Source organism: Balaenoptera musculus, chromosome 19 (genome assembly GCF_009873245.2).
Source record: "Balaenoptera musculus isolate JJ_BM4_2016_0621 chromosome 19, mBalMus1.pri.v3, whole genome shotgun sequence".
NCBI lineage: Eukaryota > Metazoa > Chordata > Mammalia > Artiodactyla > Balaenopteridae > Balaenoptera > Balaenoptera musculus.
This window is the reverse complement of record NC_045803.1, coordinates 674,850-692,009: the sequence shown is the minus strand read 5'-3', so window position 1 is coordinate 692,009 and position 17,160 is coordinate 674,850. Positions and strand designations below refer to the sequence as shown.

The following is a 17,160-nucleotide window of genomic DNA, read 5'->3' as shown; positions in this document are numbered from 1 at the left end:
GTATGTTTCTGGGTAAGTTGTGGTGAATTAGCCCAAGTAAGTCTTTGTAGAAAAGATCCTTGTAGGAAGCGTGAAGACGTTTTAGGATATTGTAGGGATACTCTATTCTAGGATCCCAGATGAAAAGGAAGTTGAGGGATCTTCAGCATAGGCTCCAAAAGGACCATTTCTCTATCTCCATTTATTATCTGTCTATATCTGTTATGGTGTCACCGGAAGGGGGACCCCTTTCAGGGTCTGAGAGTGGGGTCTTGTCTAACACCCAGAAATGAATTGTCTGAGGAGACACACGTACTGACAAAGCAAAAGACTTTATTGGGAAGGGGCGCCCGGGAGGAGAGCAGCAGGGTAAGGGATCCCAGGAGAACTGCTCTGCCATGTGGCTCCCAGTCTCAGGTTTTATGGTGATGGGGTTAGCTTTCCAGGTTGTCTCTGGCCGTTCATCTTGCTCGTGCCCATATTTGGTCTGGCTCAGGGTCCTTCCTGGTGGCACGTTCATCTCTCAGCCAAGATGGATTCCTGCATGAGGGTTTCTGGGAAATTGGCAGGACATATGGACTGGCATCTCCTCCCTCCTTTAGGCCTCTTCTGAATTCTGTTTAGTTTTGTTTTTTTTTTTAACATCTTTATTGGAGTATAATTGCTTTACAATGGTGTGTTAGTTTCTGCTGTATAACAAAGTGAATCAGCTATACGTATACGTATATCCCCATATCTCTTCCCTCTTGCATCTCCCTCCCACCCTCCCTATCCCACCCCTCTAGGTGGTCAAATCACCGAACTTTCTGGTTAGTTTTACAAGACATATTCTGGGCTGGCGTCTCCTCTCTCTCCCTCTTTCTTTTTTTTTTTTTTTTTTTTTGGTCATGCCCGGAGGCATATGGGACCTTACTTCCCCACCCGCACCCCCTGCATTGGAAGTGCAGAGTCTCAACCACTGGACCGCCAGGGAAGTCCCCTCCTCCCTCCTTCTGACCTCTCCTGAATTCTCCTGATTTTTGGCAGCAGCACCATGTTCCTTATCAGGACCTCCTGCCGTGAGACAACTCCTGCAAGCGAGACAACTCCTGCAAGCGGTTATTATCTATCATGCCTGGCCAAGGCGGGCAGTTTCGGTCAACGGTTCCCGAACAATGGCGTCTTCTCTAAGGTGGAGGTGTTTACCGTCATAACAATTTACATAGGTACTTTATTTATTTATGTATTTTTAAAATAAATATACCCCTTTTAAATTATTTATTGATTGATTGATTGATTGATTTTTTTTTTTTTTTTGGCTGTATTGGGTCTTCGTTTCTGTGCGAGGGCTTTCTCTAGTTGCGGCAAGTGGGGGCCACTCTTCATCGCGGTGCGCGGGCCTCTCACTATCGCGGCCTCTCTTGTTGTGGAGCACAGGCTCCAGACGTGCAGGCTCAGTAGTTGTGGCTCACGGGCCGAGTTGCTCCGCGGCATGTGGGATCTTCCCAGACCAGGGCTCGAACCCGTGTCCCCTGCATTGGCAGGCAGACTCTCAACCACTGCACCACCAGGGAAGCCCGGTACTTTATTTTTTTAATGGCAAATTATTCTTCTTAAGTTCACTGAAGGTAAATATACTACTGTGTTTTGGCTAAGAAAAGCTGTCAATTAGGTTGAAAAACACTTTTCCTCTAAAGCTGAGCTTCAGAGACCAGATATGACCATCTGTGTTAGAGGAAATGAAGAGCACACGCAGTGGTTTCCAGGGATAGCACTTCCAGTGCCCCATAAATGACTGAATGTATTCACAGACCCTGCGTAAAAGCCGATGTCTAAATCTTTGTTTGCCCTAGGGGCATTTACATTATTTTGTTGGCATTCCTATTGTTTTTCCTTAATGCAGCACTATAAATTGCCCATCTTAAGCCGATTAAAATGGCAGTAAATTCATGGTAGTTGTAGTTTGGAGAACCAAGGCAGTTAGACAAAGTGTGACCTTTTCACATGAATATAGGCTCAAAATGATGGCTCTGAATCTAGAATGCCTTTCTCTCTTTCTGAGTCTACCATTTTTCACATTTAACATATTCCCTTATCACTCTCTGTTTATGCCTCTGTGTTTGGACTCTATTCTCTCTGGTGTGTCAGATAGATATCATTGATATCATCTGGTGTGTCATGTTAGATATCATTGAAATATCTGAGTGGACGGGGGCTTTATTTTTGTCCCATTCTCTAACTTCCAGCATAGACGTTTATTTTCAAGAAATATAGGGGAAAGGGCAATGATTTGCTTTATTGATATATTTCAGGTTGGAGTTCAAGATGGAAAATCAATGAATATCAGCACAGGAGGGTATTTATCCAAACAATTCATCCCAAAGTTTAGTAACAGAATAAAAATCATAAAGTAGTATCTCAAATGCTCCAAGTGTGACAAGGACTGTGAGTATCTGGTGCAGTTGGATGGTCAGCATGGAAAACAGGTAGAACACTTCTGACCAGTGACCCTCACGTTTGCAGAAAGCCCCACTGGGGAAAGAGTTTATTTATACAGTATGTTTGAAAGCAGCTTCTCTTTAAAATTGATTTATGAATGTGTGAAAATATTCGACCATCCTGATCCATTCCTAGGATGAGACAACTTTTCCAGGAAGTGTGTTTGGGCAGCTGAAATACAGTCAACACCATTTAGAGGCCATTCATTATATATTTGAGAATATTTTATGTTTGTTATATTTTTCCCATTCTCAACAACATGAGCATTTTAAAATGTTGATCATAGAGAGAATGAAGTTACCAGAGGCAGGAAATAAGTGAAGCAGTGAGTTCCCTGAGAAAAAATGAAGGTGACATTTAGGTTCAGATGCAGATAATGGCTTCAGCCAGAGTCAGGACCACTCCTGCAGAGGTGAGAAAGGAAGAGGCAAGGAGGATATAGCTCTACATGAGTGTGTAAGGGTTAAGGAGCAAAGACAAAAGTACACATTCCTCATTTTGAACATGAAGTAGGCTATATGAGGAGTGAGCAGCTGTGTGGGAGGTGGTGGCGGTCTGGAGCAAGGTCTGTGTGGATTTGGGAGCTGGTTCAGGAGTCCGTGCTGAACAGTGCACAGCGCAAATGTGGGGAAATCACACTCAGGCAAGATACGATACCTTGGAATAGGATAGTAGTGTCGGAGCTCATTGAGTTGGTTGGCATGGTGAATCCAGGGGATGAAAATAATGTCAGATGGACAAGACATGTGGATGGCTATGGCTGCATGTTGGGTTTCATAGAAGAGGGACTGAAGGATCTGAGTTTGTTTCCAGCCTTCTTAACCTCTTGGAAGTCAGGGCCATCCACTAAAATTGGGGAATTTGGAGGACTGGGAAAGATTATGGGCCTTTTTTAGGAATAAAGAGTCTGTTAGCTTGTCATATTAAAATGGAGACATGGTACTGAGTAGAGGGGTGAAGATTGGGAACAGCCTTTGAGGAATAGTGGAGAATCTGGCCAGCTGGAGAAGCTACCGGAGGGAAGAGACCATGACTCTGCATGATAGCTATCAATATGCCTCATGGCTCCAGCTGCCTGCGTCAGCCCAGATATGAAAGAAGAGCAAGTTACCTCTTGATGTTTTACAGGACAGTGAGAACAGGAAGACATGGGGGAAAAGACTTTTTCAGTGTCTCACTAATAAACAGAAGGATCAACATATATAGTGAAGGTATAAGGTGCGCGATGAAGAGTATTCATGGGTGTATACACACACACACACACACACACACACACACACACATATATTTTTGGCTGTTCCGGGTCTTAGTTGCGGCATGTGGGATCTTTAGTTGAGGCATGCGGGATATTTAGTTGTGGCATATGGGATCTAGTTCCCTGACCAGGGATCGAATCTGGGCTCCCTGCATTGGGAGTGCAGAGTCTTAACCACTGGACCACCAGGGAAGTCCCTTATGGGTATATTTAACTAGGAAGTGTGACTTTTCAAGTGAGTCTGCAAATAAATTTGAGATATTAATATTATTCATTATGACTATCATTGCTACATAATTAATAAGTAACTTTTGTTGAGCCACACACTGTGACCAAGGTCCTATGTGGATCATTTCCTGTGTTATCTGCTTACACGGCATAGAATCTATCATGGCTGTCATTTTTCAAGAGTATGCGGAGTGCAGCCAACTGCATATATGTTCACCAGACTCATTTGGTGTTCTCTTGGGCACACAGCTCAACCTCATTTTCCTGCCCATGCACACAGGGGTGGCCAAAAAGACTAATTCTTGTCAACAGAATGTGATTGGAAGTCAGGTATGTGATAGTGGGTGTGACTTCTCCCTTTCCTCTTGTTTCCTCTTGGTCAGCTGGATGGTGCCAGGAAAGCCTTAAAGCCACATGTTTACAATAGAAGGCATCTTGGTCCCTGAATCACTGTGTGGTGCTGAGTTCACTGCCTATACATAGGAACGTATCTATAAATGAGAAAAACTCATCCTGTGCTAAGCGAAGATGAGTTTTGTACATCTGTGAAATCAGCTATATTGAACTTAGGCTAACTTTTATCTTGAGGTACAAAGACATTATACAACTCTTCCAGGGTCCAGAGCTGGTGGGGACAAACCCACATGATAAGCTTCAGCAGTTGGAAAGCAGAGCTGACTCTTACCTGATGCAAACCTTTCCTTCCCCAGTAGTGGCAAAGAGTGGGTTGGGGCAGAAGGATAAACGGACTACAGGCCTCAGGGCTCCATATCCTCCTGGGTCCCTAGGGAGGTTACAACAAATTTCCACTGACTGGTAGATGCAGTGGGCCCATCACAGTCTACAGGCTGCAGTGCCTTCCACCTACTTGGCTCTAGTGTGCCCACACTGAGTGGGTACATATAGGTTAATAGACTAACAAGGCACAATAATTGGCTAAATATATATTTTGTTTCCAGATTGCAATAAATCCTCCCTAAATAACGAATACTACAACAAGAAAATTCAGCACTAACATATTTATAATTTTATTTATTTATTTTTAAATATTTATTTATTTATTTGGCTGTGCTCGTTCTTAGTTGCTGCACACGGGATCTTTATTGTGTCGTGCTGACTCTTAGTTGCGGCATGCGAACACTTAGTTTCGGCATGCATGTGGGATCTAGTTCCCTGACCAGGGATGAATCCGGGGCCCTCTGCATTGGGAGCGCGGAGTTAACCATTGGACGACCAGGGAAGTCCCTATAATTTTAAATATTATGATTTTATGTGCTAAAGTTATTGGATTTATGAAAGAACCCTTACATTTTAAAAACACATTGTGTAGAGTTTATACATTAAAATATAAGCTGTCTAGGATTACAGGTGAAATAATATACTAAGGTGCATGGGGTAGATGAAACAAGACCAACCATGAAATGATAAATAACGATGGAATATGGCAAAACACTGCAGCCATTGTCCCATGCCAAAATGGCATGTGTTTTGTTTTTCTCTTTTTGAGACTGATGTCAGATTCAGAAAGGAATTGAATACATGTGAGGATATGAAGTAAGATATATTAAGTAGATGAAAGTGTTGCTCAATGAAGTGGACACAGTATTTAACTGTACAGGCAGGAGACATGTTCTCTGTGGGAATCACTGTCAAAGACCCATCTTTGTACTCCTTCCTCAAGGTGGCGCAACATCCTTCTTCTATCTTTCTTATCGCTACACTTTCTGGAGTGTTTATTTTGTCTTTACCAAACAGACGGAGAGTACACTATTGTTTATTAGCTTCAGTTTCCAGTGGCTCCATTATTTGTCTAAATGACTCTGCAATGGTATGTACATTTGGATTAATGGATTTGAGAGCATCTCGAAAGATACTCTTCGACTCTGGGAACACGCTGAGCTTCACAGAGCCTGAAATAACGTCTCCAAACATTTGGGTGATCAGCTACAGATAGTATTCCTCAAACATCTGAGTGCACTCTCTTTAAGAAGAGGCAATGCCCGTCCTCCGTCTCTGGACTTTGGTTGGTTTTCCTAGCGGTAAGTCCTCGCGGTGTAGCTTCGCCTTTTCTCCAAGATGTCAGAGTTGTAACATACTGGACCTACGCTTGTGGATCTGTAGGAAATACATTACCCAGACGGCCGTGCGATGGGTGGCTGCGAAGATCAGCCAATTAAGGCAAGAGAAGCCGGGTTTTCCTGGGACGCAATAGCGTCAGGGCGGGACTTCCGGCTGCCTCGTTGTGGACGTCATTTTGACTGTGCTTGAGCGTTTTCACAATTCGAAAGCTTCGGTTACCGGTGCTGGGAAGAGGTGACGATACTGAGAAGGTACCCGCTGCACAGAGGCGGGTCTGAGGCTCGACGACGCCCCGGGGGCCCCGCACCAGGCCCGGGAGAGTGACCGCCGTGCCCGCGTCTCGTTTCCTCTCCCACAGCTCCCGGCCCCGCTCCGCCCACAGGGTCCGATGGCGGCGGCAGCGCCGAGGGACCCGCGTCAGGTAAACGCTCGTCCTCCGGGCCCTCACCACCCTCACCGCCCTCACCCCACCAGACACTAAAGCCCCGAGTGCGGGGCGCCTGCTCACGGGCCCACAGCCCTGGCCCCGGTGTCCAGGATGATGAGGCGGCCGTGGGTGGGGCCCTGTTTCTTCTGACAGTGTGCTGGCGCGTGGCAGAGGGTCACAGGCGGAGGGACCGGCACCGTCACGTGCAGAGGTTTGGCGGTCTGACTGATCAGGGACTGGGGCAATTCTCGATTGTTTCTGCTAGGAACAAGATGCTGCTGCCCAGAGTTAAGCTTGCAGCGTTGCTGCATGAAAAGTTGGCCGTTTATGGGACTTTCCTGGCGTTCCAGTGGTTAGGACTGCGCGCTCTCACTGCCAAGGGCGGGTTTCAATCCCCGGTCAGAGAACTAAGATCCCACAAGCCGCATGGTGTGGCCAAAAAAAAAAAAAAAAAAAAAGCCGTTTATTACACAGGTGATATAAGGTTGAATCTCAGGTGGGAAGTGATCTCACCCAGACTAAAATAGGCTTCCTCTGGCTGCAAAGAATAGAACAATTTAGGGGGGTAAGGGAGGAGACACGAAGTACAGACGGATTAATAGCAATAGCCTAGGTGAGTGTTGATGGACCAGAGTGACTGTCTTGGATATGCGAGAAGTGGTTGAATTCTGGATCAGTTTTTTGAGAAGGGAGAAACCAAATTGTGGGTGTTGCTGGTGCCAAGAGAAAGGAAGTAGTGAGGGATGACCCTAGGGGTTTTGGTCCTAGTAGACGAAGGGATGGAAGGCCCATCAACTGGATGGGGACATTAGCAGCAGGTTAATTTTTCTTGGGAATGTTATAAGTTTGTTTTGGCTCTGTTAAGAGTCTGAGATGTTTCAGAGAAGAGTGAGTGTAGGCAACAAGTGGGCAGCTGGACAGGCAGGTCTGGAAAACTGGAGAAGGTGTTCAGGAATGGAAAGTTTCAAAAGTGATGGCCATTGTGTGGACCAGGGTGGAGCTGTGGATCACATTTAGGAGGGGAGTACAGGTTATAGGGGCCATGGTATTAGTAGGTCAGAAAGATTGGTGTGTGCTGAGGAGTGGTTCTCCGGCTCAGGGCCTGGTTGGTTTGCTGGGCATTGCAAACCCAAGTGAGGTAGAGAAGTGGCAGTGGGAACAGTATGGGAGAGAGGTTGATCTGGCGGGAGGCCGAGGCTTCCATGGGATGAGTGGACAAGTGACGGCTGAGGAGACTTAGGAGTAGTTGAGACAAGAAGGCAGTGAGACTGGGGCTGTTGCTTATTTAGTATTACTACTATGTGGCTTCTCCAGAATTTTGTGATGAGCTTTGACTTGGTCTGGGACTTTTGAGGCTTGCTAGTGGATATGGTCCGCGGCAAATGTCATCATTTGTGGGTCACTATGCCTGGCAGGGAGGTTTTTAGGACTGGGTTTTTTTTTGTTTGTTTTTTTTTTTTTTTACAGAGGTTGAGTGGAGAGAGAGAGGAGTGTTGTGGCTGCTGAAAGGGCAGAACTGGCAGTAAAAAAGTTGAAGAGAGTTGAGGGAATATGAAATTCACATGTGGTTCTGGGTGGCTAATACTGAAGCAAAGATTAGAGGCAGTTGAGGAGATCTTCTAAGCAGCATTTGTGGCTTACTCTGGTGTTGGATCCATCAGAGGACTGGGGTTGTACCGAATCTTGTTTGAATTTCTTAAGCCCTCTCTGGATGCCAAGCGCCAAATGTGTGGGTATGTTCAGGGAGAATTCTATGGTGTGGTGCAGGGATGTGGCAGTGCTGTGGAAGCGCAATTGTAGGGTCTGAAATTGTGAGAGAAATGTCATCTACAGAATGATGTGCACATGGAGAGGAAGTGTGAGCTGATGGCCCCCAGGCCCTGGTGTTGAGGATTTATACATGAAGCATGAGCTTACATTTGGCTGTGTCTGGATTCCCACAATTTGAGAGACCCCAGGGGAATTGCTTGGCTGGAGGGACGGGATATTACCGGCCAAGCTCAGAGCTTAGATGGCATCTCGGTGCACCATCCCCCGCCCCCGCCCCCCCCGCCCCGCCAGTTACTGCTGAGGGCTGAGCACAGTGATAAAACAGGATGATGAAGAGAGAGCAGGCATCAGTGGCACCAGGGCCTGGTATCTCCTCTGAGGTGGGGAGCTCCAGTGGAGGATGGGAATGGCATAGGTGTGGGGAGAGATGTGTTGTGATTTCTCAGAGAATGTTCAAGCTTTCATCTGCCCCCTTTGTGACAGGTTGGTGTGACCTTTGAAGACATTGCCGTGTACTTCTCCTGGGAGGAATGGAGGCTCCTTGATGAGGCTCAGATACGCCTGTACCTTGATGTGATGCTGGAGAACTACACACTTATATCCTCACTGGGTAAGACCCTCACCCTCCCCAGTGACCTGGGCTAGGGTCTGTATTCTGCCTCACTGCCCCCAGAAGGTGCTCTGTCCTGCATGTGTGTAGGCACTGCTTGCTTCCCCAGTGTTCTGGGGAGTTGTGGTAGTTAGGGCTGGGGTGTTTGCACTACCCTCTTTTCTTCCCTACAGCCCTAATACCTGCTGTACCAAACCCTCATAGGGAAGGATTTGAGGTCAGTAGTCTTGCAGTAAGGCTAATGTATGCAGCTTGCTTGCCCTTTCCGTGGATGGGTCAGTGTGTCCAGATCCATGCAGTTTCTGTGGCCACTCCTTTATCTGACAATTTCTTGTGCCTACCTGTTTATGGAATTGCAGCCATTGTCATGGTGACTACGTACATGGACTACTATTGAACTCTATCCTATATAGTTCATTTTGTGATATTTAGACCTCTTCTATCCATTTCATCCTGCCCTAACTTTATCGAGGTATAATTGACAAAATTTCTGTATTTAATATATATAATGTGATGATTTGATATACATATATATTATGAAATAATTACCATTGTGAAGTTAATTAACATACCTGTTACCTGACATAATTACTTTTCTATGTGTGTGTGTGTGTGAGAACACCTAGGATCTACTCTTTTAGCAAATTTCAAGTGTACAATACAGTGTTAACAAATAACCATAGTGGACTTCCCTGGTGGCACAGTGGTTAAGAATCCGCCTGACAATGCAGGGGACCTGGGTTCGAGCCTTGGTCCAGGAAGATCCCATATGCTGTGGAGAACTAAGCCTGTGTGCCACAACTACTGAGCCTGTGCTGTAGAGCCCGCAAGCCACAACTACTGAGTCCACGTGCTGCAACTACTGTAGCCTGTGCTTCGCAACAAGAGAAGCCACTGCAATGAGAAGCCCGCGCACTGCGATGAAGAGTAGCCCCTGCTCGCCGCAACTAAATCCCACGCGCAGCAAGAAGACGCAACGCAGCCAAAATAAATAAATAGATAAATAAATTTAGAAAAAAATTTAAAATAACTATAGTCACTATGCTATACATTCGATCCTTAGAACTTACTCATCAACTGGAAGTGTTTTTGACCAATATCTCCCCATTTCTTTAATCCTCAATATCTGGCATTCTGCTTTATGTTTCTCTAAGTTTTACTTTTTTTAAGATTCTCTATATAAGTAATATACAGTATTTGTCTTTCTCTCTGTGGCTTATTTCACTTAGCATAATGTCCTCTAGGTTCATCCTTGTTGCAAGTGGCAGTTTTTCCTTTTTCATGGCTGAGTATTTCTGCACACATGTGCATGGGAAAGCTGGTGCATGTGTCTATGTGTATATCATATTTTCTGTATCATTTCGTCTCCTGATGAACACCTTATAATGTTTCCATATCTTGGTTCTTCTGAATTATGTTGCATTATTATATATATATATATGCACGTGCGTGTATTTCATGGAGATACTGGTTTTGTTCCTGTTGGCCATCTGTATGTCTTTTGGAAAGATGTCTATTCAGCTCCTCTGCCCATTTTTTAATTGGGTTGTTTTGGTTTTGTTATTGTTGTTGAGTTGTGTGAGTTCTTTATATATTTTGGATAGTAACCCATTATTAGGTATACCACTTGCAGATATCTTCTCCCATTCAATAGGGTGTTTTTTTTTTTGGCGGGGGGTGGGGCGGTGGTTTGCTGCATGGCATGCAGGATCTTAGTTCCCCAACCAAGGATCGAACCCATGCCCCTTGCAGTGGAAAGGCAGTCTTAACCACTGGACCGCCAGGGAAGTCTCAGGATGTCTTTTTATTGATGGTTTCCTTTGCTGTGCAGAAGCTTTTTGGTTTGATGTAATCCCATTTGTTTATTTTTTTCCTTTGTTTCCCTTCCCTGAAGAGACATATCTAGAAAGTTATTGATTGGTAAGACTGATGTCAAAGAGTGTGCTGCCTGTGTTTTCTTCTGGGAGTTTTATGGTTTCAGATATTACATTCAAGTCTTTAATTCTTTTTGAGTTGACTTTTGTGTATGATGTGAGATAGAGGTCTAGTTTAATTTTTTTGCATGTGACTATCCAGTTTTCCCAACACCATTTATTGAAGACCTTTCTCCATTGTATGGTTTTTGCTCCTTTATCAATCTTAGTTGTCCACATATGTGTGGGTTTATTTTTGGGTTCCCAGTTCTGTTTCTTTTGATCTATGTATATGTTTTTCTGCCAATACCATGCTGTTTTGATTACTACGGCTTTGTAATATAGTTTGAAATCAGGGGGTGTGATACCTATAGCTTTGTTTTTGTTTTTGTTTGGGGGTTTTTTGTTTGTTTTTTGGTGTTTGTTTATTTCTTTGTTTGGGCCATGTAGTGTGGCTTGTTGGATCTTGGTTCCTGGACCAGGGATTGAACCTGGGCCACTGCAGTGAAAGCGCTGAGTCCTAACCACTGGATTGCCAGGGAATTCCCCAGCTTTGTTTTTTTTTTTTTTTAATCTCAGGTTGCTTTGGCTATTTGTGATCTTTTGTGGCTTTATATAAATAGTAGAATTTTTTGTTTTATTTCTGTGGAAAATGTCATTGGGATTTCAATAGGGATTGCATTCAATCTGTAGATTTCTTTAGGTAATATGGACATTTTATTTATTTTTATAAATTTATTTTTTATGGGATTTCAATAGGGATTGCATTCAATCTGTAAATTGCTTTAGGTAATATGGACATTTTATTTTATTTAGTGGTTTTTTTGTTTTTTTTTAATTTTAGCTGTGTTGGGTCTTCGTTGCACGCGGGCTTTCTCTAGTTGCGGCAAGCGGGGGCTACTCTTCATTTCAGTGCGCGGGCTTCTCATTGCAGTGGTTTCTCTTGCTGCAGAGCACGGGCTCTAGGCATGTGGGCTTCAGTAGTTGCGGCATGTGGCTCAGTAGTTGTGGCTCACAGGCTCTAGAGCACAGGCTCAGTAGTTGTGGCACACGGGCTTAGTTGCTCTGCGGCACGTGGGATCTTCCTGGACCAGAGATTGAACCTGTGTTCCCTGCACTGGCAGGCGGATTCTCAACCACTGCGCCACCAGGGAAGCCCCTATTTAGTTTTTATGAATTTATTATTTATTTATTATTATTATTTTTTTTTTGGCTGCGTTGGGTCTTCTTGCTGCGTGCAGGCTTTCTCTACTTGTGGCGATTGGGGCTACTCTTCATTGCGGTGCACGGGCTTCTTATTGTGGTGGCTTCTCTTGTTGCGGAGCACAGGCTCTAGGCGTGTGGGCTTCAGTAGTTGTGGCACGTGGGCTCAGTAGTTGTGGCTCGCAGGCTCTAGAGCACAGGCTCAGTAGTTTTGACACACTGGCTTAGTTGCTCCACGGCATGTGGGATCTTCCCGGACCAGGGCTCGAACCCATGTCCCCTGCATTGGCAGGCGGAGTCTTAACTACTGCGCCACCAGGGAAGTCCCAATATGGACTTTTTTTTTTTTTTAAGAGTAGATTTATTTACTTATTTATTTAGGCTGCACCAGGTCTTAGTTGTGGCATACGGACTCTTAGTTGAGGCATGCATGTGGGATCTAGTTCCCTGACCAGGGATCGAACCCAGGCCCCCTGCATTGGGAGCTCAGAGTCTTACCCACTGGACCCCCAGGGAAGTCCCTAATATGCACATTTTAACAGTGTTAATTCATCCAATCAATGAGTGTGGAATATCTTTCCATTTGTTTGAAAAGATTTCTTTTTCAGTCTTTCAATAATGTCTTATAGATTTCATTGTATGGGTCTTTATCCGTAGTTAAGTTTATACCTATATATTTTATTCTTTTTGTTGCCATTTAAATGAGATTGTTTTCTTAATTCCTTTTTTTTGCTAGCTCATTGCTCGAGTTTAGACATTCAACTGAGTTTTGTATGTTGATTTTGTACTCTGCAACTTTATTTGTTGATTATTTCTAATAATTTTTTGGTGGAGTCTTTAGAGTTTTCTATGTGTAAAATCATGTTATCTGCAAATAGTGAAAATTTTACATCTTCCTTTCTACTTTAGATGCCTTTTGTTTTTCTTGCCTTACTGCTCTGGCTAGGACTTCCAATACTGTGTTGAAGAAGAGTGGAGATAGTGGACATCCTTTTTTTGTTCCTGATTTTAGAGGGATAGCTTTTGACTTTTCACCATTGAGTTTGATGTCAGCTGAGGGGTTTTTCATATATGGCCTTTATTATGTTGAGGTATGTTCCTTCCTTACCCACTTCTTTCAGAGTTTTTATCATAAATGGGTGATGAATCTTGTCAGATACATTCTCTGTATCTATTGAGATGATCATATGGTTTTAATCCTTCATTTTGTTAATGTGATGTATCACATTTGTTAATGTGATGTATCACATTGATAGATTTTGTAGATGTCGAACCATCCTTGCATCCCTGGAATAATCATGGTGTACGATCCTTTTAATATTGTATTTAGTTTGCTAATACTTTGTTCAGTATTTTTGCATCTGTGTTCATCAGAGATGTTGTCCTATAATTTTCTTTTTTTGTGTTGTCTTCGTCTGTTTTTGGTATTGGGTGATGTTAGCCTAGTAAAATGAGTTAGGAAGCATTCCTTTTTCTTCAGTATTTTGGAAGAGTTTGAAAAGGATAGGTATTTAATCTTCTTTGAGTGTTTGGTAGATGTCACCTGTGAAGCCACGATTTTTATTTTTCTATAAATGCCTACATTAGGCATTTATTTATCTAAATTTCCCTCTTTGAACTGCTTTTGCTGTGTCCCATAAGTTTTGGTACTTTGTGTTTCTGTTTTCATTTGTCTTAAGGTGTTTTTTGGTTTCTTCTGAGACCCATTGTTTTTTCATGATTGTGTTGTTTAATTTACACATATTTGTGAATTTCCCCACTTTCCTTGTGTTACTGATTTGTTGTTTCATACCATTGTGGTCAGCAAAGATACCTTGTATTATTTTGATCTCCTTAAATTTGTTAGACCTGGTTTTATAACCTATAACATATGATCTGCTTTAGGGAATGTTCTTTCATTGTTGTTGTTGTTTGTTTGGGTTTTTTTAATTTTTATTTTTTAGGGAATGTTCTGTATGCACTTGAGGAGAATGTGTATTTTGCTGCATTTGGATGCTATGTTTTGTATATGTCCATTTGATCTAAAGTATAGTTCCAGTCCAAAGTTTTCTTGTTGAATTTCTGTCTGGATGATCTACCTGTTGTTGAAAGGAGAATATTGAAGTCCCTTATTATTGTGTTCCTGTGTATTTCTGCCTTCAGATTGGTTAATATTTGATTCATATATTTTTGTGCTCCAATGTTAGATGCATATACACTTACCATTGTTATAGTCTCTTGATGAATTAACTCCTTTATCATTATATCATGAACCTCTTTGTCTGTTGTGGCAGATATTCACTTAATGTTCATTTTGTCTGATACAAGTATAGCTACTCCTGCTGGCTTTTGGTTTTCCATTTGCATGAAATGTCTTTATGTTGCCTTCACTTTCAGCCTATGTGTGTCCTTATTGCTGAAGTGAGTCTCTTTTTGGCAACGTATGATTGGGTCTTGTTCTTTTATCGATTTGGCTGCTGGGGTTTTTTTGTTTTTTGTTTTTGGCCACACCACATGGCATGTGGAATCTTAGTTCCCCGACCAGGGATCAAACCCATGCCTCTTGCAGTGGAAGTGTGGAGTGTTAACCACTGGACCGCTAGGGAAGTCCTTGCTGCTGTTTTATTTTTATTTTTAAATTTATTTATTTATTTATTTATTTATTTATGGCTGCATTGGGTCTTCGTTGCTGTGCATGGGCTTTCTCTAGTTGTGGCGAGCGGGTGCTACTCTTCGTTGCGGTGCACGGGCTTCTCATTGCGGTGGCTTCTCATTGCGGAGCATGGGCTCTAGGTGCACGGGCTTCAGTAGTTGTGGCATGTGGGCTCAGTAGTTGTGGCATGCGGGCTCAGTAGTTGTGGCACACGGGCTCAGTGGTTGTGGCTCACGTGCTCTAGAGCGCAGCCTCGGTAGTTGTGGCACACGGGCTTAGTTGCTCTCCTGCATGTGCGATCTTCCTGGACCAGGGCTTGAACCCGTGTCCCCTGCATTGGCAGGCGGATTCTTAACCACTGCACCACCAGGGAAGTCCCCTTGCTGCTGTTTTTGAATTGTAGAATTTTGTAAGGACTTACTGTTGCCATCTTGTTAATTGTTTTCTGGCTGTTTTGTAGTTGAGACAGATGCACATCTGTGATGAGCTTGACCCTTCTCTATAGTCGACATGTACTTGACCAGCATTTCTTTCTGTTCAGGTTGCTGCTGTGGAGCAGAGGATGCAGAGGCACCTTTTGAACAAATCGCTTCTCTAGGAGTGTCACAGGCTAGGACTCCCAAGGCAGCTTTGTGTTCCCAGAAGACGCACCCCTGTGAGATGTGTGGTCCAGTCTTGAGAAATGTTTTCCACTTGGCTGAGGATCAGGAAACACAACACAGCCAGAAACTGTTGAGGTGTGGGGCATGCGTGAAACTATTTTATTTTAGTGCAAACTTTAAACAGCACCAGGAGCAGCACATGGGAGAGAAAACTCTCAGAAGCAGTGTGGATGAGGCCTTGTTTGTGAAGAGCTGCAGGTTCCATGTGTCACAGAAGCCATTTACCTGTAAGGAGTTTGAAAAGGACTTCCTGACCATTGTGGGACATCTGCAGCAACAGGCCACTTGTACTGTCGAGAAGCCAAACAAAATCACCCAGTGCGGGTCAACTTCACAAGGCAGGAGAAGTCATCACACCTGGGGAGAACGCAAGAAAGCCCTCAGCCCCAAACACACACTTGTTCAGGACCAGGGGGTCCACACTGGAAGACCTTGTTTTGTGTGCAGTGAGTGTGGGAAAACATTCAGGTACAAATCCTCATTTGTTGTACACCAGAGAGTCCATGCTGGAGAAAGGCTTCATGTGTGTGGTGAATCTGGAAAGTCCTTTAGGCAAAGCTCAACCCTCAGTCAACATCAAAGCATTCATACTGGGGCAAGGCAGTACAAGTGCAGCAAGTGTGGGAAATCCTTACTCTATAAATCTGTCCTGATTTCTCCCCACACATGGCACAATGGAGAAAACAGTTACGTGTGCAGTGAATGTTCGAAATCTTTTACCTCTAGCTCAGCCCTCACTTATCATCAGAGATCTCACACAGGAGAAAGGCCTTATGAGTGTAGTGACTGTGGGAAATCTTTTATCTCTAGGCCTGCTCTCAGATACCATCAGAGATCTCACACAGGAGAAAGGCCTTATGAGTGCAGTGAATGTGGGAAGTCTTTTACCACTAGCTCTAACCTCCATTATCATCAAAGAGTTCACACTGGAGAAAGGCCTTATGAGTGCAGTGAATGTGGGAAATCTTTTAACAATAGGTGGGTTCTCATTCAACACCAGAGAGTTCACACAGGAGAAAGGCCTTATGAATGTAGTGAGTGTGGGAAATTGTTTAAATATGGATCCCAATTGAATCAACACCAGAAAGCTCACACTGGTGAAAAGCCTTTTAAGTGCACTGAATGTGGGAAATCTTTTAACAATAGGTGGACACTCATTCAACACTGGAGAGTTCACACAGGAGAAAGGCCTTTCGAGTGCAGTGAATGTGGGAAATCGTTTAATCGGAGAAATAACCTCATTTTACACCAGAGAATTCATACAGGAGAAAGGCCTTATGTGTGCAATGAATGTGGGAAATCTTTTACCTTCAGCTCCAGCCTTCGTTACCATCAGAGAGCTCACACTGGAGAAAGACCTTATGAGTGCAGTGAATGTGGGAAATCTTTTATCTCTAGGTCTGACCTCCATTATCATCAGAGAGTTCATTCTGGAGAAAGACCTTATGAGTGTAGCGAATGTGGGAAATCCTTTATCCAAAGAAATAACCTCATAATACACCAGAGAATTCACACAGGAGAAAGGCCTTATGAGTGCAGTGAATGTGGTAAATCTTTTACCTGTAGTTCCACTCTCCATTATCATCAGAGGGTTCACACTGGAGAAAGGCCTTATGTGTGCAGTGCATGCGGGAAATCTTTTATTACCACGTCCAAACTGCGTTGTCATCAGAGAGGTCACAGTGGAGAAAGGCCGTAAGAGTTCAGTGAATGTGGGAAACCTTTTACAGTAAGTCTTATACAAACTAACAAGTTCCATTCTGAGAGTGAGTTTGTAAGTCCAATTTGTTCTTAAGTCCAACAGAGTTAGCCTAGGTACCCAACTAACACAATAGGCTATATAGTACTGTACTGTAATAGGTTTATAATACTTTTCACACAAATGATACATAAAAAACAAAAAATAAAACATTTTTAATCATAC

The 17,160-nt window shown here is 43.6% G+C and overlaps 1 protein-coding gene across 2 annotated transcripts in view; it reads left to right on the top strand.

The window, feature by feature from the left end:
* The window catches only part of LOC118885856 (zinc finger protein 256-like), a 35,398-nt gene extending 18,271 nt beyond the window's left edge, over positions 1-17,127 (top strand). Inside the window, exons 1-3 of one of the 2 annotated variants that reach the window (XM_036835009.1) lie at positions 5,152-6,440; positions 8,700-8,826; positions 15,116-17,127. In XM_036835009.1, the coding sequence (XP_036690904.1) occupies positions 6,408-6,440; positions 8,700-8,826; positions 15,116-16,935 (1,980 nt within the window). In that variant the 5' untranslated portion in view covers positions 5,152-6,407 and the 3' untranslated portion in view covers positions 16,936-17,127. Of the gene's footprint in view, positions 1-5,151; positions 6,441-8,699; positions 8,827-15,115 lie in introns of those variants that run through there. The other variant, XM_036835008.1, reaches the window with a different exon arrangement.
* Positions 17,128-17,160: the final 33 nt, after the last annotated feature.